The sequence below is a fragment of the Ursus americanus genome, chromosome 31 (assembly GCF_024610735.1).
Source record: "Ursus americanus isolate L20-20 chromosome 31, mUrsAme1.1.p, whole genome shotgun sequence".
Taxonomy (NCBI): domain Eukaryota; kingdom Metazoa; phylum Chordata; class Mammalia; order Carnivora; family Ursidae; genus Ursus; species Ursus americanus.
In genome coordinates, this window is record NC_142157.1 from 7,009,710 (window position 1) to 7,023,997 (window position 14,288).

Here is a 14,288-nt window from a genome sequence, read left to right on the forward strand (position 1 = left end):
CTCATGGTCCAAGTAATCATAAATGGCTTCAAATTCTCTATAATTATACAAAAATGTATTTTTTAAAAAAGAAGAATCAGATTTCATTATTGTTGAGGAAGCAATTCTCAACTATCTTTCGGTAATTACCATGTTTTACAATACGAATGGGGCAACAGCATGGAGGTAGTGTTCGCACATGGGCCACGGATCTGATCTGGGTAAGTCCTGGCCCAGTCACTGGTGAGTTGTTTGACTCTGGGCAGGGTCCACATATCACTTTGTTCCTCAGTTGCTTTGTCCATAAAGCCCTCCATGCGTGACTGTTGTGAGAATTGAAAGAGGTAATGATTGTAAATTTAGCCCTTAATAAAATGCCTGACACAGAGGGAGTGCCCTATGATTTTTCTATTAATATAGTAACTTGAGCCATCAGTATTTTCTTATGTGATACAGTAATAGTGAAAAAATACATAAAGAGATAGAGAACTATGTCACTGGCTATAAAGTGATTATATTCCTGTTGGTAACTATACAAAGTCCAAGATGTTAAGTTAAGGAATGCAATGATCGGATGCTTGAATTAAGCCCACGGATCCTAGAACAGCATTAATGTTCAAATGCTCAGGCCTTATCAGAAAACATGTGTGTTATCTAAGGAAATGAGACAATTGCTTAAAAATATTTTCTTTAGCTTGTAGTGTCTAGTGATGAATTAAACAGCTCTTTGAGTCATCAGAGATGCTCTAAAAAAAAATCCGACATGCTCCCCCTGCTTCAAAATATTTTTCCTGTTTTTAATCAGACTTCAGTCCTTTGTCCTGTATTTTTTCAGGCTCTTGTATTGACCTGCTTTGGGAATGTTAAAAGCTGGTAAACGCTCCCTGGCCAATGCTAGCTCAATGGGCAGTATTTTATTGAGCAAGACAGATTTTCATTTTAGAAATGAGGCTTTCCACATTATGACATTACCAATAGCTGGTTATGTATTATTACAGAAAGCAAGGATATTCATTTCATGGCTCGGAGGCTGCATGCTGGTGTTTAACCAGCAGTTCGCAGAGGTTTGCTACGTGAATTACTACACAATGCTGAAACGTGCGCTTTGTCCTCAAATGATTCCCAGTAAAAAGTGTGCCTCTCCTGGCTTCTCTTTATCTGGGGAATGTGTTTCCTGTCATTACTAGGACAATGCCATGGCCATAAAGTACATGTGGATTATACATGTAGACATCTTCCAACAATGAGCGAGTCAGAATCATGGTCAGGATCCATGCCATGGGGAACCCTCACCCCACGGGAGCGTCTAGAACCCCATCCCGGCCCCCCAGAACTGGATGAGGACAGCTGTTTTCTTCTACTAGTGAGCCTCTCCCCAAACCCAAAATGAAAACTGGGCTTTCCTCTTCTGTATCTGCTGTCTAGCCATATCGTCTCCTTGGGGGTGGAACACAGTGAAAGTAAGATGTGGGTAGACAGTCTACCAGCAGTGTTAGAATTTTATATTTATATTGGAAACAGGATATTGGGTCATTTCTGCTGACGGGGCTATATAAGCTAACTCAGAGAGTGGCCGCCAGAACTCAAAAGGAGTGCGCTAGACTTCTGTAAAATAGTCTACATACTACCAGATAAGTACCAGATGTTTATGTTCGTCACACACACAGAGTGAAACATTCAACAATTGTAGTGAATCCGTTGATGTGCGGCTCCGTGCATGCCCCCCTCCCATCCTCACACCCCCCGTCACCCTCAGAAGTGCATCAAACTCAGATGTGAAATCACATCCATCTTCCAATTAAAAATAAAGCAGCTGTGAAATAATGATATTCTTTCAAAATGAGAAGATAGTGATTGGAACAGAGCTGATTGGATTTAGGGAAAGCAGGTTACTTAATTATGGTTATTGTTTGTCTGAGTTTTTACGGGAAGAAAGGAAGGATTGTTCAGAACGGTGAACGCTCCAAAACACAGAGGGGTGGCATTATGTAAAACTGTTCTGGGGTTGTAGCTTTGTCTTTCCAGCTGCCTGTCTTGGGTCGCCAATCTAGTCTATTATGATGTGAGGTTGGTGAGAACTCATCATAATTCAAAAAGCTAAACCACCAAGAGGATGGCCAGTGGCTGATTTAGAAGAGTTTTCATGAAAACTAATTATTTTGGCTTGAAAGTGACCAAAGCACAATACTCTTAAAAGAGCAATGCGCTTCTTAAAAAAAAAAAAAAAAAGAGCAATACACTTCTTGACAAAAAAGGGCTATCGTGGTGAGGGAACCACAGTAAGTTGTTTAAAGGTCCGTTTATTTCGTTCATTCATTTCCTCCTGCTTACCTCTACACTTCCTTCTCCTCCTTCTCACCAGAACATTCTTTCCCTTTTGTGCCATTTGCCAGCTTCTACTGTGTATCCTCCAACACCTGTCTTAGACATCAGAGTCCGCTGTGAATTGTCTGCGGTGCCCCGACTCCAAGTGTCTGGGTAAAACGTTGATTCCTTCCTTCCTCTGTGCAGCACTCCATTCTGTCATCGTGTGTGTGTGTTTCCTACACTCTTACTTCTCTTTATGTCCTCACCGCTTACCATAGAACTTAGGGGAGAAGTGGTATGAAGTGTCCGCTGAGTGAATGTCAATTAAGTTGAATAAAAATGTTCGCAGGTAGTGGACCAATTAAATAGATTATGCTACAGCCTCACTGTGGAATACTACGCGAAGCCATTGAAAAATACTTTAGGCATGAACTGTATCCATCAAACTAAACAAAAAGCAAGTTATCAAACGTAGAGGTAATATGCTCTCATTTTCATAATGACAAAACATACATATATCAGCCACATATATTTTGCGTAGAAAAAAATATTCCGGAAGGAATATTATCGGTGGCTATTTCCTAATGTTGGTCTTATGGAGATTTTATTTTCTTCTTTAATCTTTTCTGCATCTTATAAATTTTCACGTGGCAGCTATTACTTTTCTCTATAGAAAAGCAGATACTCCCTAGAAGAAATCATAAAAGTCTGGATGGAGCAAAACACAACATGATGAGTTCCACCGTGGAGACATGAGCTCTGCACCAAACATCGTGGGGGGAAGAAGGGACTTCATTCTGCCTACCAGACCAGAAAGAGAAAAGAGTCATTTGTAGTCAGAAAAGAGGAAAAGGTTATTTTAGGTCAAGAGAACTTCGTGTGACAAGGCAGGAAAACAGAAGGGCTTATCTTGTGTGAGGAATAACAAATAATTTAATGTAGCTGGAAGTTACGGTTGCAGAGGCATAGATGCAGCAGGTGGGTCTAAAAAGGTCGACGGAGGCCAATGTCGTTATTAGCAGAGCCGGCTTCACTGGTGGGGAAGTGTAAACACCCAGGCTTTAGGCAGTAAGGCCCTGTGGGTCTCCTACACAGCCGCACGGGAAGTGTGAGCAGTAGGGCTTCTGGGGCTGAGGGTAACGCACCTCTCCCAAACCCAAATGCTGTGAGGGCATTCCTCGATGACACCTAGGGCGAAAAGACTTGAAAGAACTTCCCCGGTGTTGCCATGAGAGCTCCCACAGTGTTAGGGAGGCTGTGTCTTGTTAGAGTTCTGGGTACCATCCGGTTTTAATTGCAAAGGTTCAGGCCCCAGCCCTAATCATTTTGTGAGGTTGTCATTCATCCTTACGAAACCCAGTGGCAGTAATGTGAGGAAGAAAAATGAAATGAAATTTCAAGTATCCCAGTGTGGGATAAATAAGAGAATCTGCAGAATTTTAAAGCGCAGCAGGAAATTTTATGCAATTACAAGGGGAGGGGGCTAATACATTTCATTGCTATTGAGAAAAGAAAATATTTTTTTTTTCTTTTTTACAAGGGATTCATGCATATGTTTTGGGGGCCTTTCTACCTGGGACTTTGGACATTTCCCGTGTTAGATACCCAGTTAGTTGCGGTCAGTTATTCCTTCCTTTAAAGTCAATTGTTCTAATGCCTAGGATTTTTCTAGTTGACAACCAAGTAACTTCTTTCCAACCTGGTAACCAAATTTTACCCTAAAAACGAAATTTAAAAATTAGGAAAAGGGACAGCCAGGGAACGAAGTTCTAGAGTTATTTCAAATCAGCCTGAGCTGAATATGCACTCTTGGGGATTTAATCATTTCCAAACTGAAGAGCCATTTGTAAGTTTGACAGGAAGAGTTTATTTAAATAGCTCTGCTTCATGCTCCCTTGGACATCAAGATTTTAAGGGCCCTTCAGCTTGAAAGTGGATATGGCATTGGGTATGACTCAATGGATAGTCAGTAAAGCACTAAGTGTTCTGAGAGCATTTGAAAACAGTTGAAACTGTTGAGTGCAACCATGTCCAGGGTACCCATTAACTTTCAGATTGCAGAGTTAGGAAATCTAGAGAGTTTTTGAGGCAACTTAAAATCCCTTGGTTATTTGTCTGGAATACAGTTAGATTTAAGGCTGTCAGATAACATACAGAACAGCCAGTTAAAGTTGAATTTCAAGTAAACCATGGACCAGCTGTTAGGACGCCCCAATATCGCAGAGGACATACATGTCCTAAAAATATTTGTTGTTTCTCTGAAATTCAAATTTAACTGAACAGCCTCTCTTTTTATTTGCTAAATCTGGCAAACATGGATTGCCTCCCTTTTTTGAAATCTGTGCACAAATTCATACGAAGTCTTATGATTCACTTGTGAAAAAAAGTCAAATTCTGGTTATTGAGTAGACGTACTTGGAAAAAATGTGTTGGGTAAATATTTATTTGTTAAATTAAGATTAAAACATTTACCATTATTATCCTAAACTATTAATTTCTATTAAAGTCTTGCTCTTTTTTCCTCTTAAATCTGGCGATAGCAACCAGAGCATAAATTTTATATCTGTAAAATCAAGTAAATGAAAGAAGGACAGTCTTACATTGGATGGTGCTCCCTTCCTTTCTAGATGAAATCTCCTGTTGCTGAATTGTGTAACTTCAAGTTGGCTTTTATGGGCTAGTGATATAGCTGTTTTTCCTGGATGTAACTTTTTGTTCAGTTTTTGAAGTGAATTGGCAACATGTTGATTTAACTGCTCCAAGGACCTTCAGGAAAAAGCAATTCATGAAAGACAATAGTCATTCTTCATGAGGCTGACTGTACATTAAATGGAAATTCGTTACGTGTTCATGGCCTATAGGACTGGAGGGTTAATTGAAATTTTGTTTTCTGAAAATTGTCTTGCAGTAGGTGGAAAGCGGGATGCAGAAGTGGTAGTGGTGGGTAGGGGGTATGTTTCTGGCTTTTTGTTTTTGTTTTTTTGGCTTTTGTTGCTATTCTCATTGGAAAATGGCATTCTCTTACCTCTTAATAATGAACGTGCTGTTGAAACATTGTGTTAATGTTAAGCAGTTGTAATGTGCAGTCACTTTCTGTGTCCTTTAAAAAGTATTTGCCATATACTTGTGTATCATTTCTCTAAAGGATCTGCATTATACACAAATAAAATAGGTAGAGGGTATAATAAATGGAGGGAAACTATTTTAAGCAAATAATCGAATGTATCCCAGAAAGAAATTGAAAATATTTCTAACATACAGAAACTAGTAACGATTTTTGTTTAAAGATTATTCTTGGTTACTAATGATGGAAATAAGAAAAGTATAAGAAAAAAAACCTGTGGTTGACCCTTGAACGACCTGGGTTTGAGCTGTGAGGGTATGCTAATAAGTGGGTTTTTTTTTTTTATAGTATGGTCCTGTAAGTGGATTTCCTTAATAACATTTTTTCTTCTATGGCTTACTTTATTGTAAGAATATAGTATATAATACATATATAAAATATGTGTCAATCGATTAATTATGTTATCTGTGAGGTTTCTGGTCAACAGTAGACTATTAGTTGAGTTTTGGGGGAGTCAAAAGTTACACACTGATTTTCGACTATGCGGCAATTTGGCACCCCTAACTCCCCACATTTGTTCAAGGGTCAACTATAGTTTACTTTACTGGAAACATGGAATCATCGGAGTCAGAGCTGAAAGGGGCCTTCCGGGTTATCTAGTCCAACTCCTTTATTTAGCAAATGAAGACAGTAAAACTAAAGATGAAGTGACTTGTCCAAGGCCCCGCAGCTAGCAAGTGGCAGAACCAATCCTAGACCCTTGAACACCTGATGCCTAGATCTTTGCCCTGCCCACTCATGTCACAGGGTCACAGGAACAACCCAAGCCACTGCAGACCTCTGGCAGGAAATCATGGACGTTGAGGCTTTGGTCACCCCCTGTCAACACTGCTGTGTTGCCCTCCAAGCAGCCCAACCTTCATGGGTATGAGACAAAGACCAGGCTCTGGTATTGAGGAACTCTCCACTGGAAACTTAACAGTCGGAGCTTACGAACCCTAGACATTGTCACATGGAGGCCTCAGTCCTTCCCAGATGGTGCCTTGGAATCCACCTGCCTCTCGAGCCAAACTGCAAGAAAGGCTGTGGGAAGACAGGGGGAAGGAAGGAATTTAAAGATGAAACAAAAATCCTTACTTTACCTCCCTTGTCTCCCTTCCATTCCGGATTATAAATCTCTGGCCCATTCTCCAAACCACAACACTCACAGTGCTTTCAGAGTCATATTGTTTCTGTCTGCGTTCTGTTTGGGAGGGGGCAGATGCTGACAAGCGTAATTGGATCCCATTAGACCCGAGTTCTAGTCCAAGCCTCTTGAAAGTCCAATGTACGAATTATTCTTGTCTTGATTTTCTGATAAATGTAAAATGACGTACACTGATGTGTTGTTTGGAAAGTATTTTTATTTATTTTTTGAAGATTTTATTTATTTATTTGAGAGAGAGAGAGAAGAGAGCACGAGCAGGGGGGAGAGGGAGAAGCAGGCTCCCTGCTGAGCAGAGAGCTTGACTTGGGGATCGATCCCAGACCCTGGGATCATGACCTGAGCCGAAGGCAGACGCTTAACCGACTGAGCCACCCAGGTGCCCCATACCTGTGCCTTCCTTTAGAAAGAAGTCAGGGGTTGTTGTTGCCAGATGGAATTAGGGCCTGTTGCTCTGAGGTGGGTGAAAACTACACTGTGGAACCCACAGAAAAAGAGGTTTCAGGTAATGGTGGTGCAGGGTGACTGACCTCGCTTTTATTGTTTTGCAGGTAGACTTGGGTCTTCTGCGCTTTGTCACTGCTGTTGGGACACAGGGAGCCATTTCAAAGGAAACCAAGAAGAAATATTACGTCAAGACTTACAGAATAGACATCAGCTCCAACGGGGAAGACTGGATCACCATAAAAGAGGGAAATAAACCTGTCGTAAGTGTGGCCGCCACCTCCCCCCCACCCACCCAATTCAGTCTTTGAAATGGATGATCAATTTTTACTTGTTTATTTGGGCGCTTTCTGTCTGGCCTGGTTTAGTTTTGGATTGATTTAAAATGAAAAGTGCAATTAGAGGTTTATATCTGACCAAGGGGGTCTCATGTTCCCTGATCCAGAAGTCAGGAGGAAATTATACAGATGTTTCCAAGAAAAGTCAATACCAGCCAAATTAAGTGTCAGACTCAAGAATCACTTTAAGCCTCCCGCGGGGAGGCGGACTGTACACAGGAGAAGCCCTGTCCTCTTAGAACCTCAGGCGTGTTGTTTTGTTTGGTTTCCCTGTGTTTCTTCATTCTCTCTCGTAGATTCCTTCTTTCTTCCTCTCAGTAATGGGCTGCTTTTAGAAAACTCCTTTTCATCTACCCTCTGCGGCTCACAAACTAATTTACAAGTGTGTTTGGCTGCTTCTGTGAGAACGAATCGACCCAGAGGCAGTTCACAGTGTTCCCCCAGATCACACAGACGACGGACGCGACCACCTCACCACTCTTAACCAAAGAGGCCGCACCAGCCAGGCCCCGCCCTGGGCGCCCTGCACCAAATCATTTGGAACTGAGATGTTCTCAGTCTGCCTGTTTATTTGAAGTTCCGCTTGCTCTGATTTACTAATCAAAAGATGTCTGAGAAGTCATATTCGCCGTTTCCCCCAAATTAAAAGCTGGCCCTGAAGCCGAGTAGAAAGGCATGGAATTGATAAGGATAGTAGCAAAGATCTAGGTAACTTGAAATTCTGAGTTTGGGAAGAGGCCAATTAACAGGTCTTTGTCTCTCTTCTGCGCATACGTGGCCTGGTTTTCTCCTCCTGGGTCTGGAACTAAGAAAAGCCTCCTGAGTGTGAAGTGAGAGAACAGTTAATTCCCTTTGGTTACTGAGGGTGGACAAGATGAAAGTAGATATGTGGAGAGCTGCTCTGTGGGAGGAAACTCCTATGGACAGCAAGTTCAAGGCCACTGTCTAGCCCTGGCGGACACAGAACCAGTCCTCCATCTGGGGAAGAGAAACCCTCACAGCCAACACTTGTGAAGCTTTAGCAAGTACGTTTTGACGCTAAGTTTCATGACTTACTCTTGAAGTATTTTTTGGAAGACATGCCTTGGTTTCAAACAAACAAACAAAACCCTGATGCCAAGGACAGACCAACGAACAAAAGAATCCAGAGAGAGCAAGGAGAGCTGACCTCAGGCCTTCAGGCCGTTTCTTTAAAACATGAGTGGGGCTTCCCCGACACATCCTCGTCAGCTGCTGGCCATTGGTCATCCGCGTGGCCCAGAGGGGGGGGTCAGGGAGCACTCCCAGGTTCTGAGGGGTGTCTGACAATGCACACGGCTAGGCCCGTATCTGGAGCATCCTGGCAACAGAAGGGCTTCCAGGGTGAGGCAGACAGAATAAAGAAGGATTCAGCAAAGATGGAGGTGTGGCGTCTGAGCACATCCGTCGAAGCTAAATGCGGTCTGAACACCCACCTGAAGTCTCGATATTGTTGCGCACCCTCCTTTCCCTATACTTTGGGGTCTCTCCGACACTGCCCTCTACCCTCTTCCCTGCTTTCTTCAGGGAGAGCTGGCAGGAGCTTCTCAAGACAACTCCAGCTGTCCTCTTTGCGTGGAATGGAACGTGTGCACTGCCGACGTTTTCAGCAGACGTGAGGTTCCCTCGGTGTGAGCCAGAGTTCACCCCCAGCCTCTGCTGGAGCACGCAGCCCTCTAAACTGGCGGCCAGTCTCTCCCTGAAGTGGACTTGGTGACCCTTCAAGCGTTACAGTTTGGGACTCTACTCCCGCCGGCAGCTACCCATTACTCTTTGTCACACAAAAATGCTCCCACACAGACTGTTTCCCAGAGAGATTTGCTGAAGTAGGACAGAAATCTAAAGGCCATCATAGGCTAGGATAAATTATGATATTAAACCGTCTCTGGAGAGGGATCAGGCTAACAGCCAACTTTGTAACGCATTTGACCACCTTCCGTCGTGCAGGCCACTTAAGCCAAATGAAGCAAAAACATCACCCTGACTTTCAGAAGTCTTTTCTCCCAGGGGAAGGATGAGCCCTGGGAAACTGTGGTCCTCCTCTGAGAACTTACTTGGAAAGGTGGGGAGAAATCTCCAGGCCTCTGACGGGCCCAGTCACGCCCCAGGGACACGACCTAACAGGAATATGGCGCAGCTAGGCTGGGTGAGAAGCAGAGCGCCCGTGGCTTTTACTTCTATGTGGGGTCTCCCCAGAGCAGAGCTGAAGGAAAAGCCAGAGGAATGGAGGCTTTCGGCTCCTCCGGAGGCAGTTCTAGCGCCAGAGTGTCCCAGCGTGGCCAACAGTCTCCACTCCTCAGAGATCTTGCTGGAGAGCAGGGCTGTGGCGTCATGCCCAGGCAGCGTGGCCCGGCAGATCCTTGTGGGAAACTCGTTCGTGACTGGCACATAACTACAGTTGCAGTTACGTGCCTCATCTTTCTTAGAATAAAATGACTCATGTTTAAAACTAGAGGCAGGAGCCCTGGAAAAGCTGATTTCCAGCTGCGTAGCATTTATAATTCGGTTTTGATTTTGACCACTAACACATGATTTTTACCAACAACCCAAAAAAAGATGGAAGTTATTAATTAACGTCAGGGATACGATTTTCCATCAAGAAATGGAGTTAAAAGGGGGGAAGCTGCTTGCCCCAGTGCTGTAGCTGGGAATAGAACCTAGAATTTTCAAAAAGCCAGACCCTACACTGAACTCCAAAATTACTCCTTCTGGGGATTCCTGGGAAAGTAGTGTGGGTTCCCGTGAAATGTCTGTAGTATTCTGTAGGTCCTTATGATGAAGTTAATGATTTCCAACCTTTTTAGATAGTAGCATGTAGCCTTTAACAAATGTTGCCTTTCTAATAGTGTTTTTGGAGGTTCTAGGCTCAGAGAAAATTGAATAGATGATTAAGACAACATTCTGTATTACACGTGATTTTTTCTGATTGCTCTCATTTGAAAAAATAACATGACAAGGTTTTAATGCCGCCTCAACCTTGATAGACAATGCTGAAGTTGTAAATAATTTTATAGGCATTTGTGAAGACATAATTTTGCATTCGTCTTAAATCTAAAGAGTCTGTTGTTAAAAGGCATTTTCTTTTTCTATATAGATCTTTCAGGGAAACACCAACCCCACAGATGTTGTGTTTGGAGTTTTCCCTAAACCACTCATAACTCGATTTGTCCGAATCAAACCTGTGACTTGGGAAACTGGCATATCTATGAGGTTTGAAGTATACGGTTGCAAGATCACAGGTAAGCTCCAGCTTGAAGATTGCCTCATTTTGACTTATGTAAACTTTTAAATATGGGCAGAGTTATTTTATACAAATGTGGTCATTTTCATTTGGTGGCTAATAGTATGTCCTTTGGATTTAGACAGATCTGACTTTAAGTCCTGTTGGTACCCCCTCACTAGCTTATTTGGGGAGGGAATTGACTATCTTTCAAAGCCTTAGCTATCTCACCTAGGAAACAGTCATGACAGTGGACTCCATGCAGGGTTGTTGGGATAGTGGATTGGCTCGAGGGTCTAAAGCCCTCAGCACAGCCCGGCGTGTGGCCGGTGTTTGTTAAAGTGGCGCCTTCCCACTAGACCGCAAGCTCCATGTAGGCGAGCACCGAGCTTCTGTCCCCGTTTCCTGGGCGCACGGCCCACCGACAAGGTGCTCAGTAGTTTTACAGTTAAAAATTATTACATGACGTGCTCTCCATCACTTTATCTTTTTAATTTTGAAGGCTACAGGTGGCTGTGTCAGCCAAGATCAAGGAGGAGTTTAACTGCTTTACTCACTAACTCCCCTGACAACTCTGTGTCTCAGTATCTATCCATCCTCCGTGGAAAGCATATACTAACACTAGAAATCAATCTGTTCACGCTTCTAGTTTTTTGTGTGTTTCTTCTGACATGAATAGGACTTTCGAGGTTTCTGTTAAACTGATGTAAGTAGAGGGATTCTACTCATTTGAGAGATGAAGAAGGTGCACTAGGGAGGCATTAAGTGACTAAAAAGGTAGGCCAGGCAGGGCAGAGCTAGAAGTAAAAAAAACCGTCATGACTGTTATTCTCGCTGTAGTCCCGCGGCAATCAATGCAGCTATGACTTGTCCACTGACCTTCCCGTGAACCCTGCTGTATTCTGAAGTATTCGAAGAGCAGTCGCACCAGAATTCCTTTCCATTTAAGTAAATACATTGCAAAAGTTTCATTTAAAAAAAAAAAAGCAATACAACGTAACCTTCAAAGTAAGTTTAAAAGTTAAACAAAATCAGTAACTGATTCACTGAAACGTCATTAGAAGTGAATAAATTTTAAAAGTCTCTGAACTATCTTTTAATATTATGTTAGTGTGCATAGTTAGGGCGTTTAATCTCTTCTTCCATGAATGCCATCACTATTGCTTTTATTTTTATCCTCTTTAGTATAATTATGTCTAGAGAAGAAAAACACTGATTTTTGAAGGTGGGGAAAAACACCCACCTGGGCAGTTTTCAACAAAATTGCAAGCCATTTGGAGAAAAGCAGCGTGAGAAAAAAACTAAAGAGAAAAAAAAAACTATACTAGTTTATAGGAGAGTCCATGTTGGAAAGTAAAAACTGACATCTGATTCTTAGATCTCAAGACTTAGAAAGTTCAAGGCCTTGGAGGCAGGAATTGGGTGGAGAGAGGTTTGGAGGAAGAAGGAACATTGGAAAGTTAGATATAACCTCGGCTTTATTTGTGATCAGCACTTACGTGAGGAAAAGTTCTAGGTAATGTTCAGAGCATTACAAATTTGAGAAGCTACCCATAAATTCATAGAAACAAAGCCATTTGAGGTCAGGGTCAAAATTTCTGGCTCATTTCTAATTTCGTGTCACTGTACCAAAAAAAGAAAAAGAAGAAGAAGAAGAAGAAGAAGAAGAAGAAGAAGAAGAAGAAGAGGAGGAGGAGGAGGAGGAGGAGGAGGAGGAGGAGGAGGAGGAGGAGGAAGAGTAACTTCGTGACTCCAAACGTGTTGATCTGAACTTGGACTCCTGAGGGGCTCCTTTTAGTTAAATAAAACATTCACTTGAACTGCCCCTTTCCGTTTTCACAAGGATATCCCTGAGAGTTCATTCTAGGCATAGGAGTCTTCACATGTGAAGAAGATGAATAGTGTATTGGATTTTTAAAATAAAAATGTTACATGACTTAATGTTACATATTAAAGGACTAGTTAAATGACCTATGTATTTAAACATCGATGTCTAAAACAGCATATTCTTATATTCACACATATTTTATTTTACAATCGTTTTAAGGAGTTATTTGTTCCTCCCAAAAGATACTGCTTTTAGGCTCAGAGTGCTAATGCTAGTCTCTTTATCATGACCCCTGATATATTTTAGATACTCCTCTCTAGTACAGTGGCTACAGTCTCCAAATAATTGACCAAGTCAGGTTTTTGGAGAAGGCAGTATGTTATAATGATAGTCACGTGGACAGAAGGGGTGCACACATCTACCCAGGCCTCACTCTGGACCGGCCACTTGGTGAATGTGTGACCGTGGACAAGACATTTCGTCCCTCTGACCTCCATTTCCTGGTCAGTAAGATTGACCTTAATTCAGCTGTAGTGAAGATTAAATTGAACGAATATAACACACTCGGCTTAGAGTAAATGCTCACTAAAAGGTACCCAGCAAATGACAGAGGGCGTGGGTGGTGTTCAATGAAGAGAGACTAGAACAAGTCCTAGCAAGCAGAGCCTCTGAGGAGACAATGGTATCCATGTTTTCTTCTTGGTTGCCGAAGCAGATGCAAGAGAAACAAGGCTTCAGCGTCCCTGCTGAGCTGGAAGACCCGTGAAAGCAGGGGCCATGTTTGCCTTATTTTCTATTGTGTCCTGTATGCTTGGACCATAACACATGCTCAACACACTTATTGAATGAATGAATGAATGAATGAGTGAATGAATGAATGAATTGCAGTTCTATCCACAAACAATGACTGAATTTCAAAATATCACCCTCTCCTCTTGGGTTGTCAAGTCCTAACTCAAACTAGATTAAAACAAACAAAAACTATTGAATTTAAAAGTTACCCTGTGAATGCATCACTTGACTTCCAAAGTCTCCAGAGCCCTTAAGTTTTCACCTAATTTTTGTATTCAGAAGTTATTTTTTTTGAAAATACAATAATCCTAGAAAATCCAGAGTCTAGAGTAGGTGTCACCATAGAAAGATATTTAAAAAATAAGATTGGGACAAACCATTCTGCTTTATAGGTGATTAACAAAGGAGCATTATCATTATTTTGACAAAACAGGCTTCATCGTTTTGGCAAATATGGATATTGAGGAAAATAACCCTGGAGAGTTACTGCTTGATGTATGAGAACATACTGCAAACTCTGTTAACTTGTGTTTGTTCACCAGAAGTCTCTTAACGGCCACTTCTGCACATATCAGTGTGCTCCTATGTTAGCCAAAGTTTGCAAGGGTGACCTCAGGCACTGCAATACCCTGAGTCATCATGGGAAGATTAAATTATGCTCATTCCGTTTCACCCATCAAATGCAGCTATCTCCTTCTCATTCTTGGAAACTAAGTATTTCATTTACCAGTATATCTCAGTTTTCCTGTTAAAACTGAGTACAGAGATTTTACTATAAAATATTTTCAATGAAAAGAACTACCTTAATTCCCTACCACAGAACTCAACTCTCCTTTCTATCTAGGATTTCTTTAAAGCTATCCAAACAGAATTGCTAAGTAAAATACAGAATGTCCAGTTAAATTTGATTCAGATAAGTGACAAATCATTTTTAGTACAAGTATATCTCATGCAGTATTTGGGACATACTTATACTAAAAAAATTATTCCTTGTTTTAAATTCTAATTTAGTTTGCCACCCTGCTTCTTGCTTTGTTGTTTTTCTTTGATTGTTTGTTTGCTAAATTTGGCAACACTACTTCCAAAGGATTTGA

At 41.8% G+C, this 14,288-nt stretch overlaps 1 protein-coding gene across 7 annotated transcripts in view; it reads left to right on the forward strand.

Moving 5' to 3' along the window:
- Window positions 1–14,288, forward strand: part of NRP1 (neuropilin 1) — a 136,995-nt gene that overhangs the window by 88,890 nt on the left and 33,817 nt on the right. For all 7 annotated transcript variants that reach the window (XM_087857881.1, XM_087857882.1, XM_087857883.1 and 4 more), the window contains exons 8-9: window positions 7,106–7,261; window positions 10,449–10,593. In XM_087857881.1, the coding sequence (XP_087714007.1) occupies window positions 7,106–7,261; window positions 10,449–10,593 (301 nt within the window). The remainder of the gene's footprint in view (window positions 1–7,105; window positions 7,262–10,448; window positions 10,594–14,288) is intronic.